The sequence below is a fragment of the Coregonus clupeaformis genome, chromosome 10 (assembly GCF_020615455.1).
Source record: "Coregonus clupeaformis isolate EN_2021a chromosome 10, ASM2061545v1, whole genome shotgun sequence".
Classification (NCBI taxonomy): domain Eukaryota; kingdom Metazoa; phylum Chordata; class Actinopteri; order Salmoniformes; family Salmonidae; genus Coregonus; species Coregonus clupeaformis.
In genome coordinates this window covers 42285933-42311214 of record NC_059201.1, presented here as the reverse complement: position 1 = coordinate 42311214, position 25282 = coordinate 42285933, and the positions used below count along the sequence as shown (strand labels likewise).

The 25282-nt window shown below is 44.7% G+C and overlaps 1 protein-coding gene across 3 annotated transcripts in view; it reads right to left on the bottom strand.

The window, feature by feature from the left end:
• Positions 1-312: 312 nt before the first annotated feature.
• LOC121575984 (transforming acidic coiled-coil-containing protein 1-like) overlaps positions 313-25282 on the bottom strand; it is a 49516-nt gene continuing 24546 nt past the window's right edge. For all 3 annotated transcript variants that reach the window (XM_045223035.1, XM_045223034.1, XM_045223033.1), the window contains exons 2-13: positions 24844-24947; positions 10916-12314; positions 9845-9905; positions 9014-9221; positions 5119-5171; positions 3869-4009; positions 3452-3528; positions 3262-3305; positions 2854-3020; positions 2179-2285; positions 1761-1881; positions 313-1494 (exon numbers count right to left, since the gene is read on the bottom strand). In XM_045223035.1, coding sequence (XP_045078970.1) covers positions 1426-1494; positions 1761-1881; positions 2179-2285; positions 2854-3020; positions 3262-3305; positions 3452-3528; positions 3869-4009; positions 5119-5171; positions 9014-9221; positions 9845-9905; positions 10916-12285 — 2418 coding nt within the window. In that variant the 5' untranslated portion in view covers positions 12286-12314; positions 24844-24947 and the 3' untranslated portion in view covers positions 313-1425. The remainder of the gene's footprint in view (positions 1495-1760; positions 1882-2178; positions 2286-2853; positions 3021-3261; positions 3306-3451; positions 3529-3868; positions 4010-5118; positions 5172-9013; positions 9222-9844; positions 9906-10915; positions 12315-24843; positions 24948-25282) is intronic.

Sequence of the window (25282 nt, the reverse complement as noted above, 5' to 3'; positions counted from 1 at the left end):
GTTCGAGTTGCCAAACATCAGCCTCGAAACCTTAATGACTTGGAGAAGATCTGCAAAGAGGAGTGGGACAAAATCCCTCCTGAGATGTGTGCAAACCTGGTGGCCAACTACAAGAAACGTCTGACCTCTGTGATTGCCAACAAGGGTTTTGCCACCAAGTACTAAGTAATGTTTTGCAGAGGGGTCAAATACTTATTTCCCTCATTAAAATGCAAATCAATTTATAACATTTTTGACATGCGTTTTTCTGGATTTTTTTGTTGTTATTCTGTCTCTCACTGTTCAAATAAACCTACCATTAAAATTATAGACTGATCATGTCTTTGTCAGTGGGCAAACGTAGAAAATCAGCAGGGGATCAAATACTTTTGTCCCTCACTGTATGAGCAAACAAACATACTTTGATATATGCTGTACACATGAAACATTGATTTGCCTTCAAATTATTATAATAATTAATAAGGGTATATAGAGTATATCTAATGGAGCTACATAAAAGATCTAGAGCATTGACCACAAACTGCAGTTTGAAGTTAATATCAAATAACAAGAAGCTACATAGTTATTAAAATAAATGTGCAATCCCATGATCGATTTTTTAAAGAACTTATACTAGCATACCCCTAAAAGCATTGTCCTACCTAAAGAAAGGTACAAAACAATAGAAGATCAACTGAGAGTAGATAGAAATGGTAACTCTATAAAACAAAAAATGGATCGCTCTCCATCTCTAGTAGTTACTAGAATAGCAGCAGAATGATTGTGTAAAGTCTAAACCCGTGGAACGCAAGCGATTGAAAAACAAGAGCCACCAACTCATTGATTGTTGATCTCTTTCCCTGTATCAACAGAAAAATGTCCCCCAATCCCTTTCTGGATCACACGTCTCTGTCTCTTTCTTCAATACTGATAATCCATGATGTGGAACATACTTTACAAACACACCCCACAGTACGCAACGCAACAGGTTACTAGCAGTTACATTTGACATTTAGCAGACGCTCTTATCCAGAGCGACTTACAGTTCCCTCACATAGCCTTACAACAGGGAGAAATCAACAGTAATGTCCATACTAATGCTTTATTTATGCAAAAGTTACGATTGGGCCCTACATGCATATAACAGCTGCACATGCACATTACAAATTGCCACATCAATACTTAATTGGTCCTAAAAAAAAACATATACTCATAGCTGTTTTGCTGTTTATTTGTTCCAGTTGAGAGACAACAGGGGTGACTACTGCCGTCACTCCCTGTGTGTATGAGTAATATTAGCAGAGAAGGGTTTAGATTGTGTTGAAGTGTGCACAGTCGTTTACTAGTGGTGGGGATGGTTAGGCCTTGGCTGCAACGGTAAGGCAGAGCGGAGAGATGTTGGTGGAACAGTACATCCAAGAACTCCAAAGTTCATGATATCAGGTATCAGTCTAATGTTCCGAGCTTTGCTATTAGTTCGTCACAGATCTTTGTGAGCTCCTCAATTTCTTGGTTCTGTGAAGAATAGAGAGATAGGTAGAGATGGTTCAATCAAAGATTCAGCATTTAAATTGTTTTTTTGTGACTAACAAATGCGACATCGTGAAACACTTCCTGGTCGAAATGCGACATTTTGTGCTTCTCATTGGGAACCATTGATAACTAACAGAATTCTTGTATCCAGTTATTATTTTACTATCAATGATTCCTACAGACACATTTCCCCCTAGGGACAAAGTCAAGCCAAGTCAAGTCAATTTAACTCAAGTCAAGTCAAGTACCTTCTGATGGAGAGCTCTCTCCAAGGAGTCTACCTTCATCTGCTCCTTCCTCAGGCTGGCATGAAGAGCCACACTCTCTGAGTCGGCCCTGGAGCGCACTTGGGCGATATCTTCATTTGCCCTGCAACACAGCAGAGAGGGGAACATTAGAGAAAGAAAAAGAAAAATAGAAGACCTCACACAGAAATGAGAGAGAGAGAGAGATCCATAGAAAGATAATGTCCCTCGCCTCAACAGTACATAGTAGCCAAATGAACAATAGGCTAGATAAGGTGTATTTATATTTAACATGATCAGATATTTAACATTTAAACATTTACCGTCTCAATCTCTAGAGTCAAGACTCAAATCATATAAAACATCTGCTGAAAAAGCAGTCGAGATACAATAAATACTAAATTAATGTGTCTGTCGTTACTTGTCTAGTTTTTCCTCTGCGTGGATCTTGAGTGTGTGGTATCTCTGTTCCTCCTGTCTGACGCGGACCAGGTACTCCTGGGCACACTTCTTCAGCACCTCTTCATTCTGCACACACACACAGACAGTAAAAAAAAAGGAAAACTGAATAACCTTGTATCTCCATTACAGGTAGTCATTTTGTAAGCAACAGTCAGTTACAGAAAAAACAGTGACACTAATAATACCATTTCATCCAATTAATAAGTGCTTTTCTAAACATAAAAGGACTCTGTACATCATAACATCAACAAAAGAAGAATAAAAAGTACAAAAGGTACAAAAGGTTCAGTTCAACGTCTAGTTTTGATTTACATTTGGTTGAGTTGTCAACTAACGTGAATTCAATGTGAAATCGACAAAATAAATTGCCATGTCATTGGATTTAAGTTAAAAGTTGGATGAAAAAAATAAGAAATGCCCTTACGTTGATGACTTTTTGCAAATCCAATTAGTTTCCAAGGTTGACTCAGTCATCACATAGATTTTTTGGGTTGAAACGATGTGGAAACAACGTTGATTAAACCAGTTTTTGCCCAGTGGGTCACTTCTTCAACAGAACCTCTCTAGTCTTAATCTAACGTTACACTCACGTTCTTAAACCTTCTCTCTAGTCTAGTGTTAACACGTAGCCTACCTTCTTAAAGCCTTCCAGGACGGTCTTCATGTTCTCGTAGCGTCTGAAGAGGTCAGAAAGTGAGCGCTCCACAGAGTTGAGGTCAGCCAAGGCCTGGTCCCGCTCCAGGATCACCTGCTGGATGCTCTTTTGGGAGCCCAGGACACTCCTCTTGTGCTGCTCGTCCTCTGTAAAGGTCACAGGTCAAAGGTTAGATAGTTGAGGTACATCCGAACAAGGATGTTGGGTCCAAGGGTGTGTCTCAATAGTCTAAGGCTTGTTACTGTTGTCTAGTTCCATGGATTTGCACTGATTTGGAATTAAATGGGTTGGTGAAAGCCATAAACTGGTAGGCATCCACCATATTGCTTTCACCTATCCCATGATTTCATATCAGTGCAGATCAAATGAACTCCTCAATGAACTTACCAATCATCTGTGCAACGGTTTTCTCGTACTCTGCCACTATTTTCCTACAAGAGACAGATAAACACAGGAGAGATATAAATAAAAATGAAAAGGTTTCTTTTCAGTCTAAAAGGTTTATTGTGAGTTTGTCTATTTTAAATATGATTAACTCTGAATTATGGCAAACTAAAACAACAGTGCCATATAATACCTCATCTCTAACACCTCCATGCGGCTTTCTTCATACTTTCTCTTCCATTCATTGGCTTCTATCTCTTTAGTGATTATCTGTTGGGGAGAAAACACTCTAGGGTTAGAAGAAGCTTGACAGCCAGGCATCCATTTGCTTGCTACTTGTTGATTATTTATGTATGTTTACTATAGTATAATATAACAGAAGTACTGTATTATGTGTTCAGTATTACAGTGACAGTCGGCAATCAGGGAACTGGGCCTTTAGCTCAGAGGGCTAGCTCTTGGTGTTACCTAGGTTGTGTTCATTAGGGCAGGCAACGGGAAATGTTTTTTAAAGGAAAATGTGCCTTTCTTATTAGTCAAGGTAGCCCCTCCCTATTTCTGTTTGGTGCCTAATGAACACGACCCAGGTTTTATCAGTCAGTTACTGTACCTCCTCTCTGATCAAGGTGAGCACTGCTGCTTTGTCCATCTCACTTTGCGATATGGTATCCAGGGAGGAGGGACTGCCTTTGTCATCGTGACCCTCACAGCCAATCAACTTTGGCCCTGGGGTGATTGACAGCTCTTCACTCTGTAGACACCAAGGACAAAACATGTCAGTCTGGGCTCTAATGCAAACTGGCTTCTATTGAAAAATCATGACGACTAACAAATCAAAAGATCTAGGCCAGGGATGGGCAACTGGCAACCTGCGTGCCGCATAGCTCTTCTTTTGTAGGCCCGCAGATCAATTTCCAAAAACAGGGCCCCAACCCAAATTATTTATTTATGTAAAAAAATTACATGTAGCAACTCAGTCAGGGTCTCAACTTACTGTTGAGAGTTAGAATAGTAGAATTCACAAGGTGCAATTTCTAAATTTGGTTGTGCATCAGCAGTTTTTATCTTGTTATGTCAGTCACTGACAGTCACTCAATTAGCCATTTCAGCTAACAATGTTTAGATTGGTAAGTTAGTCTAGACAGCTATCGAAACTTGTAGTAATCATGGCCGAATACTGACCGGGCATGCAGGGCACGTGCCCAGGGGCCCTGACCTCCAGGGGGCCCCCATTGATTTTGCAAGTCACTCTCACTCAGATATCATATTAACGTGGCATAAGTAATGGCAATATGTGTAGAATTCCAGGAAATTAGCTTTAAAACTATAAACATTTCTCTCCATCCCATGGCAAAATGGATAGAATTGCAGGATATTAGCTGTAAAACTGCATATTTTTCTCTCTGCCTCATGGCAAAATGAGTAGAATTGCATGAAATCTGTTAAAACATTTCAAACTGTTCACTCTGCCCCATGGCAAATTGTGTCGAATTGCAGAAAACGTGCTTTAAAACTGCAAGACTTTGTGTAGAATTGAAGGAAATGCTAAATTTCTCTCTGCCGTCAAGGCGGGGCCCAATAAAATGATTTGCCCGCGAGGTGGGGGGGCCCCCCAACCACATCTCGCTTAGAGCCCCCAAAAGGCTAGAGCCGGCCTTGGCTACTGGTATAATACATTTAGTTAGCAGAGTTAAGTAGTTTAACTGCACAAATGGATTGCACAAATCAGTTGACTGCGTGTGTGGGTATGGATGAGGGTACACTGACACGCGAGCCACTGCGGCCCCCCATGATGAGTTCAGATATTTTGTGGCCCCCACCCCCATTAAAGTTGGCCAGCCCAGATCTAGGCCTACTTACCAAAGTGCAAATGTCTTTCTCATCCATACAGTGTGTTATCCTCGCCTGTGGACCTGAGGGGGAAAAAATAAAATAATGAATCAGTATCATGAATCAGGGGACGGAGATGGAAAGTCATTTTACTCAACACTTGATTTTCAATGGCCACTAGGTGGCAGTAAAACCTATTATGAGATTCAACAATCCAAGAGGCTCTCCAGAAGCTGTTTTTCTGCTTTGTCTGTCCTCTAGTGTAATCTAATTGAGCTAATCTAATCAATTGTCTAGGACTGCTTCTGGCATTTTAGCTATGTTTGTTTTCTTGCCCCTTTAAGCAGAGTCCCTTTGACTAAGACTTGATTATTGGATACATCTAAATCCAGGGTTCCCTAACTTTTTCACTCAGGCCCCCCTTCCATCATTGGGGAACATCCTGTACATCTTATATGTATTCATGTGATATCTGAGTGACTCAAACATTACAACAAAATCAATGGGCTAAAAAACCTAGCTAAAAAACATTAGCTGACATGGGCTAGTTGATCTGGACATTTCTAACAAGTAAAAAATACTGTAGCTCTCTTAGGTCTGCAATGACAAGAAGAAAACTGATGATGTACTACCCAATTTCAAAATTGCACCTTGTGCATTCTATTATTACAACTTTCAAGAGTAAGTTGAAAGCCCGACTGAGTTCCTTAAAAAAGGAAAAGGAACTAATCTAATAATATAACTAAACTCAATCACAGTTAGAAAAACAGACAGTTCTGTACAATGCATGCCTGAGTGCGCAGACTCTTCACACTTACTAGAGTTTCGCAAGAATACCCTCGGCTACACATTTACTGCAATGTAAACTTGCGAACTTGTCAAGTCTCGACCACAACACTCGCCCGACAGTTGCCCCCCCTTTAAGCAGGGCCATGTAAACAGAATTGTCTCGTTGAGCCAACACTCTTACAGTACAAATTGTAATAGCATAGCAATGTTTTTAAAACAGCTGAAATGTACAGACATTTTCCTTATTTTTTTTAACTTGTTTTATTGAGTTTATACCTGAAATTGTAGCCTTAGCTTTAAATCTGTGTTTCTTTTTTGCTTGACTGCACTGAGCTACTGAGGTCCAGGCAAGAAGCAACACAGGGAATTATCAACATTTTCAGTCGCAATTTCCTTTGACCTCATAATGACTTCCATGTTATTGATAAAATGAAGCCTGGTTTGTTCTGAGGTAACTTTAATACTGTAGCTAGTGTAAGCCTAAGAGCTCCTGTCTAGCTATGGTTCAGCTAAACGTCAGCATTCAGCTACAGCTAGCACGATTACGTGAGGATGCAGAAATGATTTTGTTTCGCTAGCTTGCTAGCTAACGTTACCTAGCTGTGTAGCCTATATTATAATATGAATGACACTGTATGATAGCTTTACTGTACTTTTATATTCGTATGGGAGGGTAGCTGAGGAACCCTCAACTCTGTTCTCTTATATTGAGGCGGAGTTGAGTTTTGATAACTGATCGCTGTATTTACTAGCAACAACATTGAGTCACTATCAGTAGATTTAAATAAATAAAACATCAATTCTGAATACACTTCACGGTACTTATGTTTTTCCTGTACAACTGCGGTCCTTCCGCGGGGTGCTGAAACTCATATTTCGAATAAAATCTTTTAGCGAATACAACCGCCAACCTTTTCCTCGTTGCTCGTACTACATAAATTGAGATTCAATTGGGTCCGTGCTATCCATAATCGTTGGGACGTCCCTACCCTAAATCCTAACCTTAACCCCTACCCTTACCCTAACCTTAATCATTACCCTACCCTAACCTTAACCATTTAAAAGTTCAACTTCAATGTGGTAGGGACATCCCAAGGATCCCGGATAGCACGGACCCAATTGAATTTCAGCTTACGTAGTACGAGCAACGAGTAAAAAGTCAGTGGTTGTATTTGCTAAAAGCTTTTAGAATTGACTGATGGTGACTCAATGTCGTTGATAACAAATCCTGCGACCAATCATCAAAACTCAACTCCGCCTCGATATAAGAGAACAGAGTTGAAAGTTCATTATTTGATCATGAAGCATGTTGTTAGTTAGCTGTGTATGGACGAGAAAATAAACCCTTTAATTGTCTGCAACTGCTTGGGGATTGTTGCATTATTCAATATTGTAATATGTTTTAGAAGAAAAGTTGCTCAGATTGTTAAATGGTTTGTGCTTACTGGCTACTGTGATATTTATGGTCAATTTGAGCTGCGGACGAAGAATGTCACGTTGCCAGCCACAACGAAAGGTAAGGCAAATATGTAATGTGAAGTGAAAAGTAGAAATCTCTTTCGCCACTCTGCTCCTCAGACGCTGCTTAATCTCTCGAAGTGGGAATAGGGCCTATAGAACAGTAAGGAAAGTAGCTATTGGCTGTCCTAAAAGTCGCTAAATGACATCATCACCTAATTTGCATAATTGGCCATGTGCATGTAATTGTGATGGATGCTGTAGGAGAGAGGAATAACGTTGTGGGAGAGACAAAAAGTGAGTAAAAAGCTGTGTGAGGACTGGGCCACCTGTGAGTGCTTTGGGAGGGGGGTGGGGCCCGTAGCACCTGCTGCTCGTTGAGAAGAGTAAGAATGATACGTGCTTTCACGTCAGAGTCTCCAATAACACCAGAAAAAGTCGCTAGATTTGTCGCTAGTCGCTTTTTTAAAAATGTGTCTCTAGAGGGGTCTGAATACTCGCTAAATATAGCAACAAAGTAGCTAAGTTGGCAACACTACTATAGAATAGGCCTAATCAGCTATGTTTCTTCTCCTTTAAGTGCTCTGCTATTTGCTGCATGCTTAAAATGATCTACAGCTCATTTTTAAAAGAAGCTAATGATCATCTGTGGCCAAATCATGCTCTCTGGTGTAGTATTTCGAAAGATTGTATTTATTTCTCTATAGGCACAAGTAATTATATAGCTAATTTGGGCAAATTAAATTTACTTTAAGGGAAGCTTATTTTACCCTAGCCTATTACACGTGCCACCTGTGCCGACATCAATGTGAAAGTAACCGGTGCATAAAACAGCTGGCCTCGAGGCTTACAAGACCAAGTTCAATGCCGATATCAGATTCAAAGCAATCGGCTGACTGACAAAGCAAACTCTGGCACTGTCTCTGCTTTCTTAAAGTGGGAGAAAGGCATGCAGGCTGGCAGCCAGTGTTGCCAACTCCTCAGTAAGGAAAGTAGCTATTGGCTGTCCTAAAAGTCGCTAAATGACCTCATCACCTAATTTGCATAATTGGCCATGTGCATGTAATTGTGATGGATGCTGTAGGAGAGAGGAATAATGTCATGGGAGAGACAAAAAGTGAGTAAAAAACACCCTACATTTACATCCCACCCTGAATGTAAGCCAGGGCGGGATCAGCCAGCAGCGGCTTCCCGCATGCGCGATTCATTTGCAGTCTGGACGCGGAGGGGTGAACATCTCCTGCTCTGACTGCAGCTGGGAGGGACTGCTGCGCGAGGACTGGGCCGCCTGTGAGTGCCCGCTGCTCGTTGAGAAGAGTATGAACGATACGTGCTTTCATGTCAGAGTCTCCAATAACACCAGAAAAAGTCGCTAGATTTGTCGCTAGTTGCTTTTTTGAAAATGTGTCGCTAGAGGGGTCTGAAAACTCGCTAAATATAGCGACAAAGTCGCTAAGTTGGCAACACTGCTGGCAGCTTCTCCGAGCGATGCTCTGCATGGTCCTAAAGCCAGCCTATCAATACGCTAAACAGCCTTTACATTTTAATTGGGATTGGAATGATTTGAGTCTACTTTTTTGTAGCCTACTTTTTTCTTTTTTGAGAGAAAAAAAAGGTATTGAGCTAGGGTATGGCGACTGCCAACTGACATCCCTGCCTGAGAGCAAACCAAATGTACCATCCAGCAGCGCCTGGCTTTTGACATTGGCTGGGCCTTTAGCTGGGCTTTTGGCACACGCTGAGTCTTCTTCTTCCTCCACCTCCACCTCGGCCTCCTCCTTGGCTTTCTGGCCCATGATGCCACTGCAAGCCAGCTTTTCCTCATCGGTGGCATGGCGAACACGGCGGGGCATTCCTTGGACCTGGGACACCACAGCATCCTCTTCCTGTAAACAAGAGAATGCAGTGCCAGCGTGCTGTCAGTCTAGAGGACGATAGAACACTGATGTGATGGTACTAACTGTCATTGCCGTATTAAATTCAATGTATTCCATCTGATAGGCAGTGATAATCATTCTATAATTAAAGCCATAATGTAAAATGTGCATACTGTACCCTCAGAGAATAAGTCCACCAACAAAAAATTATAAACAATGCAGCAATATTCCAAGGTGCATTCCATATGCATTTCAACATGCAAATAGTACTTGATTTCTATGATATTATAGTATTTCTGTTTGGTTTCTCAAAGCATTACATTTGGGGGTCACTTTAAGTAGTTTGATAGTCTATTGAAGTACAATGGGAGGTCATAAAACTTGATGGCACACGGCCTCTATAGACTGATAATCAGTGCTGAAAGATGAGTAATGCATCTGTCAACACGCCAGGGTTGTACTGCAGTGCTAGAGACACACTGATGAGTGTGTGAGAAAGGGATGCACTGGTCAGCATGAGAGGGAAGTGTGTGTGTGTGTGTAAATTAGATGAGGTAACCTACTGAGTAATAAACATTGCAGTGCCACTGCAGCAAGGTTATATTCAGCTGATATTACACACACACACCTACCTGATTGCAGACATCCAGGACCAGGGACTGGTTTTCATACTTCTTCACCTTACAAGAATTCCTAGAGGAAGAACACAGGCAGAGGATTTGTAAATAAAAAACATAGCACTGGTTATTGGGGCACTTGGCCAAGATGAAACGTTTACTGGACATGTAATTGTTCTGGACAGGTATCTAATAAATAGCTGTTGTCTAAATGTGGATGACATTGTAAACACTACAGGTCCCATTGGTCTAGTCAGAGTTGCACACTACAACACTGTTAAAAATCCTATGCAGATAGAAATCTGCTGTTTAACTTTGCAAAGAGTAACAAGGTAACCGTTCAGGAAATAGCCAACTAGCTAATGAAGCTTTTTTTCAAGGAGGAGGGTTCACGTGCCAACAAGCAGTAATGCAGGTCACTAAAAGCTTCTTCACTGAGCTCTCATCATAACAACACATGCAATGGGACAGAAAGCAAAGACGGCAGACCAAGCGAGAGAGTGAGTGGGGGAAGAGAGAGTACTACTTACAATAGAAAACAGAGAAACTTCACTTGTTCAGTGGTCCTGAGGCAAACAAACACAAGGTGGGAGGGGAAGCAGAGAAGGGGTGCATGATAGACAGACAGTGGAGGTTGGTTGGGTGGGAGGGAGGAGGTACAACGGTGGCACAGAGAACATTTTGGGAATGAAGGATGAAGGAGAGAGAGAAGGAGGAGTGAGTAGAGGTGTTCTGCTCAGCATTAGAGATGAAGGAGTTAGGTTTCTAGGGGGCTGAGGGTTTGGCAGCGGGCATCTGACACAAACATTAGGATGCCAGTGACTTTGCAAAAGGCAAAAGGAGATCCACCACCTAAAACAACCTGTGTATGAGTTTAAACTAGTGTGAAAACCATGAGGGAAGGTTTGATATCACATACTGTAGGATAATGAGCAGGAAGACAATTTTAATGTTTTTCTTCTTGCTAGGACAAAGCACATTTCTGAAAACAGAATTACCCTGAAGAAGGCTATACTAGTGGTGGAACACAACGCATGCTTTGGATTGACGTGCTGAAATGCTGAGCTGTAGGTGTAGTGGACTTACTTGATGATCCTGTCCTTGCTTTTCTTTGGAGGCTGGCACGTTTTCTTCTCCTCCTCCAGAGGGCGATCCAGCTTTGGTTTCACTGCTTCCTCTGCTGGCCTCTCAGGGGTATCCAGGGAAGTTGGGTTTTCACTGCCCAGGGCTTTAGACAGCTTAAATGTGTCCACTGAGTCGTCAAAGTTCTGAGGATCAAAGCTGTAGGATCCTTTGGGCAGAACTGGGGAACCGCTCATTTTGCCACCACCACCCCCAAAGGGGTTAAAATTAGGGTCATCCCACTGGTTGGGGTCAAACTTATAAGTGGACTTGGGAATTGGAACGTCATCCAAACTTAAGGAGGCACCTGGCACGGAAAGCGGTTCGGAAGCTGTTTCTGAAACTGTCTCTGCTACCGGTTCAGCTACGACTGGTTCGGGTGTCGGCGTCGGAGCAGGTGCTGTCGTCGTTGCTTTGGCCTTTGGCTTCTTGACGGCGAGCTTGCTGCCAGGCTTTTTACTCAGCCTCCTCGGCTGTGTTTTTTTTACCTCGCCTGCCTCGTCTAACCCAAACTCCATCTTCACAGGCTTGGGCTCCTCTGATGCCTCCGACGATAACTCTATGACCTCCTCAACCTCCATTTTACGTGAGGAACTAGTCCTGCAAAGCGGTGGAGAAGAGCTACGTACAGGCAAAGGCTCCAGTTTGGGAAAGGAGCTACTTACAGGTAGCGACTCAAGTGTGGGCAGGGCATCGGCTGCAAAAGCTGGCGGGGAGTTCTGTATCTTGGAGCCTCCAGTGGCGAACGGGTTAAAGCTGTCGTCAAACTGGTCCGGGTCGAAGTTGTAGCTAGCTTTAGGGATTGTGATGATGTCAATGTCCCCATCCCCCAGTGTGCTAGCCTCGCTCAGGGCTGTCTTTATCTTCAGGGAAGGGGGCTTGGTTTTAGTGGTTTTAGGGATTTTAGTGAGTTTGGCCTGCGGTTCAGAGATGGTCTCAACGGGGTGTCCATTACAAACTGTCTCTGTGCTGCTGGACAGTGGCCTCTCTTCCTCGGGTTGACCTAAGTCCAGAGAAGTAGCCAGTGGCTTCTCCTCAGGTAGGCCTAAGTCCAGAGAGGTAGCATTTGGCCTCTCATCAGGTAGACCTAAGTTCAGAGGAGGGCTGGTCATTGCTTCTCCATTGGCCTGTGCTGGTGGGTCTGCTGTGGAGGGTTGAACCTCTGCAGTGTCTGTTGTGTTGGGAAGTGTTTGGGGCCCATCCTTAGGGTCCACGGGGGCCTCCTCCTTAGGGTTCACAGGGGCCTCCTCAGGAGCCAAGGGGGGCTCAGCCTGGCCCATGTTCTGGTTAAAGAGGAGGCTATGAGCTGGATCCCCAGCTAGGCCAGACACCATCAGCTGTTCATCCTCCTCCTCCAGGGTATCTGGTGAAAGCAGGAGAGAGGATATGACAAATTGACTCAAAAAGCATTAGTAGCTGCCGGAACATAAATACAAAACATAGCCACAAATACAAAAGACGATGATCAAAAATGTAATTTGGAGTGTGCTGTAATTTCAACAAAAAAGCCTTCTCAAGGCAGGATATTAAGAGATGTTAATATTCCTTGGTTGCTACCAATCTCACAGTAACATACAGTTGCATCTGTTTCCATGGTTACGCTTTTCTTTAAAAACCTAATAACATAACAATACATTTGCGTGTTCTGGAAACTCTAATAAGGGAATATGGAAAAGCCATAACAGGTCAGATTGAGAGTGTATGGGTTGAGGGAGCTGTTGCTGTTGTTGATTTTGCAACACTGCCCAGAGGAATGTACAAATGTTTCCTGATGGCCGTCATCCTCACAGTTTTCATGCAACAGTCTGTTGCTAAGAGACAGGGGGCAGCAAAGGCCCTAGTTTATTTATATACAGTGGTGTGGAGGAATTCATATGCTACAGTGTTTAATGCAGCGTTGATCCTCTTATTCAAAATATTTAGAGCTAATCATCACTAAGCAAAGTCAAATCTTTCCATCAGTATGTTTACGTACGTGTGAATGGGTGCTTCAGTGTGTGTGTGTGTGTGTGTGTGTGTGTGTGTGTGTGTGGAGAGAGAACAAGAGAGGGCTGCAGAGAGAGGTACAGTATAACTACAGACGTAGGATCTTAATTTGAGCCAGTTTGCTACAGGAGGAAAATAATCCTGCAGCAACAGGAAATGTGAATTATTATGTGGATTATAATTAATGGACATTTTTGTAGGGGTTGATACATTTTTCATAAGGCAAAATCAAGTCTGAAAAAGTGGAAATTACAAACTTCACCCTTACAAAAAAAGATTGCAGTTTTGAAACTGCAGTAAAAGTGCAGTAACTGCAGTCAACTGTTTCATTAAACCTCAAATACACTACAAGTTTTACATTTCCTGCATTGCAAATTAAGATCCTACATCTGTACAGCTTGGACAGAGCAGATCTGATTAACTGCTCTAGAATCAGTTAATCAAATTTCAGATCTCTGTACCCAGGGAATCAAGGTTATGTTACTGAATCCATCTTTATTGGAGATAGAGAACATGGCTATATTGCTATATTAACAAGAAGACATATTTCTGATAAGAAGTTTTGCTGCAGTGTCATCATTTGTCAAAGTCTCTACTATGCCATTATTAAGTTGGGTCTTGATACTGCAATAATACTAAGGCTAACTCTCACTGGACATAAGTACCTTTGTACTCATTTGATACAAATAATCATAGTATAAAGGAAAATACAGTTATATATTTTATAATATACGTTATACTTATTGTCGGCATTAAGGTTTTTAGTTCAACCCTAAAACAATATAGCACTCGCTTCTTTTGCTGCAGTAGCCAAATGCAGCGCTAAGGACCTATAGTAGAACAAGACTAGACAGCAGGGCAAGCCAATACATTCCCCAAGTTAAGAGTGGTTATATAAGCTCTCTCACCAGGTCTGAACACTTGCAATCAACTTTCTCTTAACTTAATGTTTTCAATTGTTCCTTTGTTCCTCCACAACTCCGATAACATTCACATGGACAGCTATACTGCACATATTTTTGAGAGATGGCTGCTTTTGTCAGTGACTTCTATTCTATTTGAAAAGTATGATCTCCTGCTACTGTGGTCTGACATTGAGGCATGTTGAATGCATTATCCCAGGCCGATAATAGCTATCTATCGTCACAGCGACAAGAGGTTGAGCTTATAGCAAACAATATGTGACTCGTTTCAGGAAACAAGGCATATGTCGGTACTTTACAGGAGAGCCATTTGAACGTAAACTTTTTTTAAAAATCAAAATGCGTTTTTTTGGCAGAAGTGCCTTCTGGAACGTGAACTTTCATGTGCCTTAATAACAAACTTGTATGCCATCTGTAAATACAAATAAAATTGTTAAATTACGAGCCTAGTTGGTTAAGCCACAGAAAAAGACAGCAACCTTCCCACTAGCCATGATTGGCTGAGATAATGAGTGGGCTGGACATGCCGAGAGAGGAGTTCGGATTGGTCTGCCATATAGCATGCTTCTGTCTATTTGAGCTGGTCAGTATGTGTAGGTAATAATGTCTAACGCTGCTTTTAAATTTTTTTATTGTGTAGTGGAGCTGCATAAGTGTTGCTCTCCACTTTCTGGAGGATCGAGTTTTGAAATCAGTGGAATTAGAGTGTGATAGCTAAAGAGATGGAGAAAACACCTGTCTCCAGATTACATCTTCAAACTAAGGGCAACCATGTAATCCGTGACAGGGAGACACGTCCATCATGCATGATGTATACGGATAAGATAGTCTAGCTAGCTACATTTTCAGATATTACACGTTTCTAATTTTGACAGAAAGTGGTTTCATTTCAAGTTAAAGTGTACTGTTAGCTAGCCATTTGCTTGCTAACATTGAACCTGGTTGGTTTGCTACCTGCAGATTCATGCAGGGTAGTAACGTCATGAGTTGGGATTATGGTTAATTGTTTAGCTAGCTAGCTAACGTTAGCTGGCTGGCTCGCTAGCTAACGTTACGTGTATGGTCTTATTATTCGTATCTCAGAGCCATTTGCTTGGCTAGTTAGAGCTTAATGTTAGCTAGCTAACATTGAACCTGGTTGGTTAGCTACCTGCAGATTCATGCAGGGTAGTAACGTCATGAGTTGGGATTATGGTTCATTGTTTAGCTAGCTAGCTAACGTTAGCTGGCTGGCTCGCTAGCTAACATTACGTGTATGGTCTTATTATTCGTATCTCAGAGCCATTTGCTTGGCTAGTTAGAGCCTAATGTTAGCTAGCTAACATTGAAGCTGGTCGGTTAGCTACTTGCAGATTCATGCAGGGTAGTAACGTCATGAGTTGGGATTATGGTTCATTGTTTACCTAGCTAGCTAGCTACAAGTCTTAACAAAAGACTCCACTATGCAAATAACAATTTCAGGTGCGTTAATAAATTCAGTCTGAGTATGCCACAGTACAGAATAACTGATTAATTTACGAACGCACAACACCCGTTGAATATGGCCGGTCTCAGTAAACGTTGGCAAAAAATAGTAATTAAATTGTTGCCAGCAGCACAGTTACAGTCACCAACGCTCTGGATAACATAAAAACAGCCTAACCAGCTCTACTAGGGTGAGTAAAATGGTCAGTTGGGTGTTCTCTCACTGACCATCGCCCTAGCAGAGCTGGTTAGGCTGTTTTCATGTTATCCAGAGGTAAACAATGAACCATAATGCCAATTTTGTGTCTAGCCAATGCTAGCCAGTTAGCTTGGGTGCTTGACTGCCATTGTGAGGTCAGAACGCTCGGATCAACCCTACTCATCGGCCAGAGCATCAAGTGTGCGCTCTGAACGCTCCGAGAGCGAAATTAGATGGGTGGGGCTAAAGCTTAAGAGGGTGTGAACGATGCTGAATGGGTGTAGACAAAGAAGTGCTCTTCAGTAGGCACCAAAACATTCAAAGGCCATTTTCTCAAAAGTGTGATTACAAGTTTATCAACTTTCAAAGCAGAATTACTTTCCCATTGTTCCCTTAAATGCAGTGTATGATATACCATTTTGTAGCTCTGTGTCTCTGCTTTTATCCAAAGAAAAAAAACACAATTTCAAATGTTGCTACATAAGAGCGAATCAAGGCGGTCGGTCACATATTGAAAACAGAACTTTAATGAAACACTGACATCGACAATATAAACATTAGTCAAATTCCAAAGGACCCTTTACTTCTCCAAACATTTTAGTTTTGCCTGCAAGGTGTATCTTGACAGTGGAGAGAGGGCTCTATTTTCTGCTGGTGTTAAGGCGGCGCTAGTGTTTGAGGTGTGTCCTTAAAAACATGATCGAAAGTGCTAATTTCAGGCAGCGCTGATAAGGATATTTAAGACCAACCAAAAGCTGGTTTTAGCGGTAAGGCGGTTGGTTATGGCATGAATTTTGACAGCCTATCCAGCCGTGAAGCACACTGCCCATATGTGCATGGAACAACAGTAGCCTAATGTGCTTTTGGTGCCTGTATACTTTGTATTTAGAAACATAAAGAACTAATGTTTTTTCACATTTCGTTTTATTTGGTTTAAAATCAAGCATAGCCTCCCCTCTAATCAAGACTGTCGATAAAGGGTTTGGCTTCTGAGACCGCTTGGAAATAAATCTTAATCACCAAAGCTTTATTAAAATATAAAGTTTGAGAGGAGTAAAACAGTGAGTTGACATTCAGTTTTTATCTATGCATTGTAGGCAAGCCCACATTATTTTAGCCATGCAGGTCCCATTTTGGATATGCATAAACCCCCCTCCTCTACGCGTCCATGCCCATCATGAAAGGAGAGATGAGAACATCTGTGAATACCGGTGAACCTCGTATATAGAAGTTATCTGTAACCTGTAACAATGGCTTGTTTTCCGTTTCATATGTTCAAAACTCAAGCCCTCCCTTAGGCCGACTATAACGAAGGCTGATTCAACAGCAATGTCTTTTTTATCCTGGCAATTTTATGATATCATTACATTTATTGTTGTAAAAAAATGAATGATTCACCTTCCTGGTTTTATGGTTACAATGTCCATGTCGCGCATGCAATGCAACTTCTGTAGATGTGTGCATGCGATCTGATTTGTAAGATGCTGTCACAGTTCCCTCAGCCAGAACCCAAAAGCAGACCAGGACAAGGAGAGTTGAACGAAGGTGAGGGTTTATTAGATACGACAAAAGGTGCAGAATAATCCAGGGACAGAGCGGGCGGCGTGGTTGAGTAGTTGGGGGTGCAGTACTGGGTCCAGTGATGGCTCGGCAGCCGCCGACCATCAGGCAGAGGTGGGGTGAAGGTTCCGGACGTGTGATGTTCATGGCTAACGATCCGGCAGGAACTGGATGTTTGGCCAGAGCCTAAAAAAGGGTGATGATGAGGGCCAGGTGTGCAGATTGCTGACGGGATGCAGGTGCGGAAAACAAGAGAGCTCCCCGGAGCGTTCCCGAACCCTCGGGAAACTGGAGACTACGAACAGGAAACACTAGTCACCAGACAGGACCCGACTCAGACTGCCGGGATCGTTACAGTACCCCCCTCCGACGAACGCCACCGGGCGGACCTCCCGGAGCGCCAGGATGGAGGCGGTAGAAATCCCTGATGAGGTCAGCATCTAGGACCTGTCGCCGCGGAATCCAACTCCTCTCTTCAGGACCATACCCCTCCCAGTCCACGAGATACTGGAAACCCCGGCCCCGCCGTCTGGAATCCATGATGCGACGCACCGTGTAGGCAGGACCACCTCCGATCATCCGAGGAGGAGGAGGAGGAGGCGGAGGAGGCAACAGAGGACTGAGGAAGACAGGCTTGAGGCAGGAGACATGAAAGGTGGGATGGACTCTGAGCGTCCTCGGTAGTTTGAGTCGAACTGCCACCGGATTGATCACCTTCTCCACCACAAACGGACCAATGAACTTCGGTAACAACTTCCTAGACTCAGTCCGTAACGGAAGATCCCGTGTGGCCAACCAAACCCTATCTCCGATGGTATAGGTGGGAGCGGGGATCCGGCGACGATTCGCCTGGAGCTGATACCGATCCGAACCTCTAAGGAGTGCCTTTCTGGCCCGATGCCAGGTCCGGTGGCAACGACAATATGAGCCTGAACAGAAGGCACTGATAGCTCCTTCTCCTGAGAAGGGAACAGGGGAGGTTGGTAGCCATACAGGCACTGGAAGGGAGACATCCCAGTGGCAGATGTAGGGGAGAGTATTGTGGGCATACTCAACCCAAGGCAACTGAGAGGCCCAGGAGGTGGGGTTGGAAGAGACCAGACAGCGTAGCGTGGATTCCATCTTCTGGTTGGCTCTCTCCGCCTGACCATTGGATTGGGGGTGAAAACCAGATGTGAGACTGACTGTAGCTCCAATGGCCAAACAGAAGGACTTCCAGACAGCAGAGGTAAACTGAGGGCCACGGTCGGAAACGATATCACTGGGCAAACCGTGGACCCTGAAAACCTCCCCTAACCAGGATCTCGGACGTCTCCGAGGCAGAGGGAAGCTTGGCAATAGGCACAAAGTGGGCGAACTTGCTGAATCTGTCCACGATAGTCAGAACGACCGTGTTCCCCTCAGAAGCGGGCAACCCCGTGACGAAGTCCAGGGCCAGATGCGACCATGGACGCCGGGGAATAGGAAGGGGGTGAAGTAGTCCAGAGCTGGGCCGATTGGTACTCTTATTCTGCGCACACACTGGACAGGCAGCAACGAAACCCCGAGTATCCTCGGCCATGGCAGGCCACCAAAAACGTCTGCGAAGAAACGCCATAGTCCGAGCCACGCCGGGGTGACAAGCCATCTTGCTGGCGTGGGACCATTTGAGGACAGCAGGACGAACCGACTCAGGCACAAACAACCGACCGGGTGGACCGTTACTGGGACCGGGCTGAGTCCGAAGGGCCGCCAGCACCTCCTCCTCAATCTTCCACATCACTGCTCCCACGACGCAGTTCCGGGGGAGAATAGTCTCGGTCTTGGACCCACTCTCCTCCGTCTTGGAGAACATCCGGGACAAGGCGTCCGCCTTGCCGTTCTTAGATCCAGGTCGGAACGTCAGGGCAAACTTGAATCGTCCCGAAAAACAACGCCCACCTGGCCTGACGGGAGTTGAGACGTTTAGCCGATTGCACGTAAGCAAGATTCTTGTGGTCAGTCCAGACAATAAACGGTTGCTCCGCCCCTCCAACCAGTGGCGCCACTCCTCCAAGGCAAGTTTCACCGCGAGAAGCTCCCGGTTACCCCCATCGTAATTCCTCTCTGCAGGCGATAGGCGACGAGAGTAGTAGGCGCAGGGATGGAGTTTACTGTCCGTGGAGCATCGCTGCGACAGGATAGCGCCAACTCCCACATCAGACGCGCGTCCACTTCAACGACGAACTGACGGGCCGTGTCCGGTTGAGAGAGAATCGGTGCGTTGGTGAATCGCCTCTTCAAATCCAGAAACGCTCGATCCGCCTCCGGATTCCACTTGAAGGTCCTGATACTGGAAGTCAAGGCAGTTAATGGAGCGGCCACACGGCTGTAATCCCGGATGAATCTGCGGTAGAAATTCGCAAACCCCAAAAATCTCTGGAGTTGCAATCTCGCACCGGGCTGGACCCATTCCAGAACCGCTCTAACCTTCTCCTGATCCATCCTAATCTCACCCCTGGAGATGATGTACCCGAGAAAGGATGTAGTGTGGGCGTGAAACTCGCACTTCTCGGCCTTCACGAACAGGCGATTCTCCAACAATCGCTGCAGAACCTGCCGGACATGCTGGACGTGGTCGGAAGGTTCCTTCGAGAAGATCAGAATGTCATCCAGGTAAACAAACACGAAGAGACCGATCATATCTCTCAGGACGTCGTTCACCATACTCTGGAATACCGCTGGAGCATTGGTCAGTCCAAACGGCCTCACCTGATACTCAAGTGACCCATCGGTGTATTGAAACCCGTCAACCACTCGTCCCCCTCTCTGATCCGGACCAGGTGATACGCATTGCGTAGGTCTAGCTTGGTGAACACCGTAGCACCCTGTAAGGAGTCGAAGGCAGAACTCATCAAGGGCAGGGGATACTTGTTCTTGACCGTGATGTCATTCAACCCCCGATAATCAATACACGGTCGAAGAGAGCCATCCTTCTTTCCCACAAAGAAGAATCCTGCCCCCAGGGGTGATGACGAGGGACGAACGAGACCAGCAGCTAGGGACTCCTTGATGTAGGTCTCCAACGCCTCACGTTCAGGTCGGGAGATACTGTATAACCTTCCCTTGGGGTAGACAGCTCCAGGAACCAGGTTGATGGCACAATCATATGGTCGGTGGGGAGGAAGTGACAGAGCCTTCTGCTTACTGAAAACTTCCCCCAAATCGTGATATGTCTCGGGAACCAGGGACAAATCTGGGGGTTTAGCCTCAATCACCTGACTGGGAACCGAATGGGGGCAGGCAGTCTTGAGACAGTTAGCATGACAATCAAGGCTCCAACTCGTTACCTTGCCCGTCACCCAATCGAACGTGGGATTGTGTTCCTTCAGCCAGGGGTATCCAAGGACCAGAGGAACATGGGAAGACGGCAGAATGAAAAATGAAATCATCTCAGAATGATTCCCCGACAACCGCATCTTAACCGGTTCAGTCCTCATCGTGATACGTGCCAGACTACTGCCGTTCAGAGTGGTCGCTTCAATGGCTTCCGGCAATTGCTCCTTGGAAAGCCCCAGCTGTTCCACCAACTCGGCATCAAGAAAGCTTCCATCGGCACCTGAATCGATAAAAGCGTTAAGCGCTAAGCTCTGATTCCTGTTCACAAGGGTAGCCGGAAGCGGGGGTCTGACAGAGGTACTGAGAGGTTGAAACTGGCTCGCTAAAAGTCCTCCCAACTTTAGCGAGCCGGGCAGTTTGACGACCGCCGGGAACAAGTGGAGATGTAATGTCCCGAGCGACCACAGTAGAGGCAGCAGTTGGTCTTACGTCTATGTTGACGCTCCTCCTTGGTTAACCCGTGCCGCCCCACTTGCATGGGTTCAGAATCGGGAGAGAGGTCCTCTCCACTAATCCTTAGTGGTGGAGAATGATCGACGTGTTCTGGTCCACCACCCGACCCGACTGGGAACTGAGAAGCTGATCGATTGGACGGACCCCATTGCTTCTCCCTCCTTCGCTCTCGGACTCGATTATCCACCCGAATAGACAAGGCTACCAAGCTGTCCAGGTCACTAGGCTCGGATAGGAGATCAACTCATCCTTGAGCTGCTCCGACAGGCCCTGGTAAAAGGCCGCTTGCAAAGACTCCTCGTTCCACCCACTCTCCACAGCCAACGTCTTGAACTCGATCACGAAGTCGGCCACGCTACGCAGTTCCTTGGTGAAGAGAAAACAGACGCCTAGCTGCGTCCCTCCCTCGGACGGAATGGTCGAAGAGCTTCCTCATCTCGGCCGTGAACCCCTGGTATGAAGCCATGCAGGGATCCTGTCGTTCCCAAACGGCTGAAGCCCACTCCAGCGCTCGACCACGCAGCAACTCAATCAAAAAAGGCTATCCTAGCCTTGTCAGTGGCATAAGAGTAGGGCTGTAGATCGAACACTAATCCACACTGCATAAGGAAGGAACGGCATCTTCCCAGCTCCCCCTCATATTTATCCGGCGTCGGAACCTTGGGCTCACGGAGGGACACAACTTCAGAAGCGGCAGGCGAGATGGGTGAAACCGGTAGTGAGTCCTCCACCGGACACTGGCGTTGGTTCTGGACCTCCGTCAGGCCGGTAGAAAGGTTCCGAACTGACAACGCGATCTCCTGTAGTACCATGCTATGATGGCCCAACATCTTCTCCTGCTGGGTAATGGCATGGCGAACAGAGTCCAGGTCCGCTGGGTTCATATTTGGCCGGATCGTTCTGTCACAGTTCCCTCAGCCAGAACCCAAAAGCAGACCAGGACAAGGAGAGTTGAACGAAGGTGAGGGTTTATTAGATACGACAAAAGGTGCAGAATAATCCAGGGACAGAGCGGGCGGCGTGGTTGAGTAGTTGGGGGTGCAGTACTGGGTCCAGTGATGGCTCGGCAGCCGCCGACCATCAGGCAGAGGTGGGGTGAAGGTTCCGGACGTGTGATGTTCATGGCTAACGATCCGGCAGGAACTGGATGTTTGGCCAGAGCCTAAAAAGGGTGATGATGAGGGCCAGGTGTGCAGATTGCTGACGGGATGCAGGTGCGGAAAACAAGAGAGCTCCCCGGAGCGTTCCCGAACCCTCGGGAAACTGGAGACTACGAACAGGAAACACTAGTCACCAGACAGGACCCGACTCAGACTGCCGGGATCGTTACAGATGCTTCCAATTATGTTCATAAAACATAGGCCTATCTGGGAGCAGTATAACTTGAGTGGACATTCTCCCTTTCTATTTATATTGGATCTTTGTCCAGCTACTGTGAAAAGTTTGGATGTGCTGTAAAACCAGAGGCGCAACTTTCACTGGGGACGGAGGGGACATCCCCACATTCTGAAATTGCATTTTTGTCCACCCCAGTTTTATAATTAGAATGTGATACAAAACGACGCAACAGTATGCTTTAGGACCATGCGGACGCCTCAGAGCGGCCGGGTAGGCTGTTTGGAGTGTTTATCCGACTGGATTTAAAAAAAAATATATATATATATGTCCCCCCCCACACTTCTAAAACCAAAGTTGCGCCCCTGCGTAAAACCCTCTATAGTCTGTTGTTTTAATAATATTTGGCCAAGGGGAGAAATTATGGTGCCTGTAAGTGACATTGTTTCTGTCTATAAATCCTACAACATGCTTTTACTTTGCCAGAGATAGTTGAGCATTCAGAGAGTAGGACAAACATCAAAGTTGGTTATTTTTGTGTACACTACTAAACGTACTGCAGCTTCATCCTAGCCTGTTGCCAGATCTGTTTGTGCAGTCTTGCCAACTCATATGGTCTTTATTGGCAAACAGATCTGGGACCATTAGCAAGGCAGCACAAATGGATCCTGGAACAGGCTAGCTTCATGCTGCCAAGAACGGTCCCTTCTAAATGGCCAATGAGCTAGAGTTCAATCTTCTCCACAGCTGGCTGCGTGAGGAGGAGTGAGGAAACATCAGGAGAATGTTTGGGGTTGTGGTTGTGGAATAGAACAGAAGACAACTCCCTCGGTGCGTGCTGCCAGCGAACGCAGCCTTCTCCGACTCCACGGCTCACGAAGGACACTTTCACTACCCCAGGCCTGAGCAAACAAAGATAGCCTGGAAACATACTAGCCTATGCTATGCAATCCCACTCAAAGCAGTTTGAGACCCCCTGCTTTTACAGTCTCATATCAAAACACAGTGGAGTGAACCAAAACAAAGCTCTCAGAGATCAAAGACCCAGAGACGAAGAAATACTTATTTAAAAGTAACTTTGACAGAGTGAAAAGCAGCACGGCTGTCCAACTAAACTACGCCTCCTCAAATACTTCCAAACCAGTCTGAAATCCAACAGGTATGTGGTTGCATTGCATGCACTCTCTATGAGTTTTGAGACCATCTAAATTATCTGCAACATCTACTGGACATCATACAATGACAGGGTTTGAAATTAAGTGTTTCAAGTATTGTAAGTAGGCTACTTCAAAATATTGGGACTGGGACTAATATGGAAACTATTATTGCTTCACTGACTTGTAACGGGGCTAATAGATCCAAACTGGATCAATATATTGGAGACATTTCTAGATCCCTCACAGGGTAAGTCACTCTCATGACTTTTAACCCCTCCCATAGACAATTGAAAACAAAGAGGAGCAACTGCTTTTGTTCACGGCTGACCTCCCAAATTCCATAGTCCAAAGCCAATTCCTATGCAGGCCGTAGTCCAATTCTCTTCCCTTTACTTCTCCAATGTTACAATGTTAACATTTTATTTGAGCCACACATGCTATTGTTGTGGAGTGGACTCCCTCAGTTTTACCTGAATGGCAAATATAAGTCCTTTATTCAGCCGATGACTTCCCACTGGGCACAGACGTCAATTCAACGTCTTTTCCACATTGGTTCAACGTAAAGTCATTGCAATGACGTGGAAACAACATTGATTCAACCAGTGTGTGCCCAGTGGGTTCTCTCTCACAACAAGTGTAATTGTTGGTGTGAATAAGGTAATTGTGTAATTTAATATCAAGCTTTAAGTGCTGTGTAACGTTAATGGTCTTCATGAATGTCTAACAGTCAGATGCATACCTAGAGAAGTACGGTAGGCAAACAAAGCACATCTGTCTTCAATTACAGTGGCAAGGTACACTTCCCTCCGTTTGGCCACATGTCAGACGGAACATAGTTAAAATAGCTTTACAGTAGGTGCAGTTTAATCTAATGCAGTAGCAGTCCTTTGAGAGCAAATGCAATCTGCAGTTTCAGTTGAGAAAACATTATTGATCGACAGAGTCATCAAAAGGTCTGAAGGACTAATCTACTTGATTCCACCAAACACTATCTTTTGTTTATGAAAACAGCCTATTGAAAACCACGTCTGAGGTGACTGTTAAAAATTGAAGCACCATGATAGCGCGCACACACACATGGTTCCCCACAGGAAGTGCAAAACAGAGAAACAAAATCTCTCTTGTTACCATGGAAACTCCAAAGGAAGCCAGCCAGCTAACTGTAGATGTTGTGAGGGACTCTTTTTTGCTATAATATCCCTACAATATCCCTTCCTGTGAAGCTGCTATGTGTGGTATGTCATTATGACATAGTTATATGCTGTCATGTTGTTGTTTTTGTTGTTGTTTTTGTTGCTGACTCACGTGCCCAAAGTAATTGCCCTTCGGGGATAGATAACGTAATAATTTTTTTGGGGTTGAATTTAATTAAATATGTGCAAGTGATTTTCAGCATGTTTTGTGCCTACTTCTCTCTTTCTGTCCTTGTGTGTTGAAGGCAAGCAGCAGTGGTCTCACCTGCTCTGTCAGTGGTGAGGGTCTCCAGCTCTCCTGGGACTCTGAGTGGAGCGTGGACAGGACTCTGAGCCACTGGGGTCTCAAAGTGGCCCTCTGAGTCTGAACTGGAACAGAGAGAGAATGAGAGAAAGAGAGAGAGAAACAGGTAGAGAGAGAAAAAAAAGAGAGGTAGATGAGTATGATCATACCACTAGAATATCTGGAAATGCAAACTATTATGAAAATATCATTCTAGTATGTGTACTAATGTAGATGTTCTAGTATGTGTACTAGTGTAGATGTTCTAGTATGTGTACTAGTGTAGATGTTCTAGTATGTGTACTAGTGTAGATGTTCTAGTATGTGTACTAGTGTAGATGTTCTAGTATGTGTACTAGTGTAGATGTTCTAGTATGTGTACTAGTGTAGATGTTCTAGTATGTGTACTAGTGTAGATGTT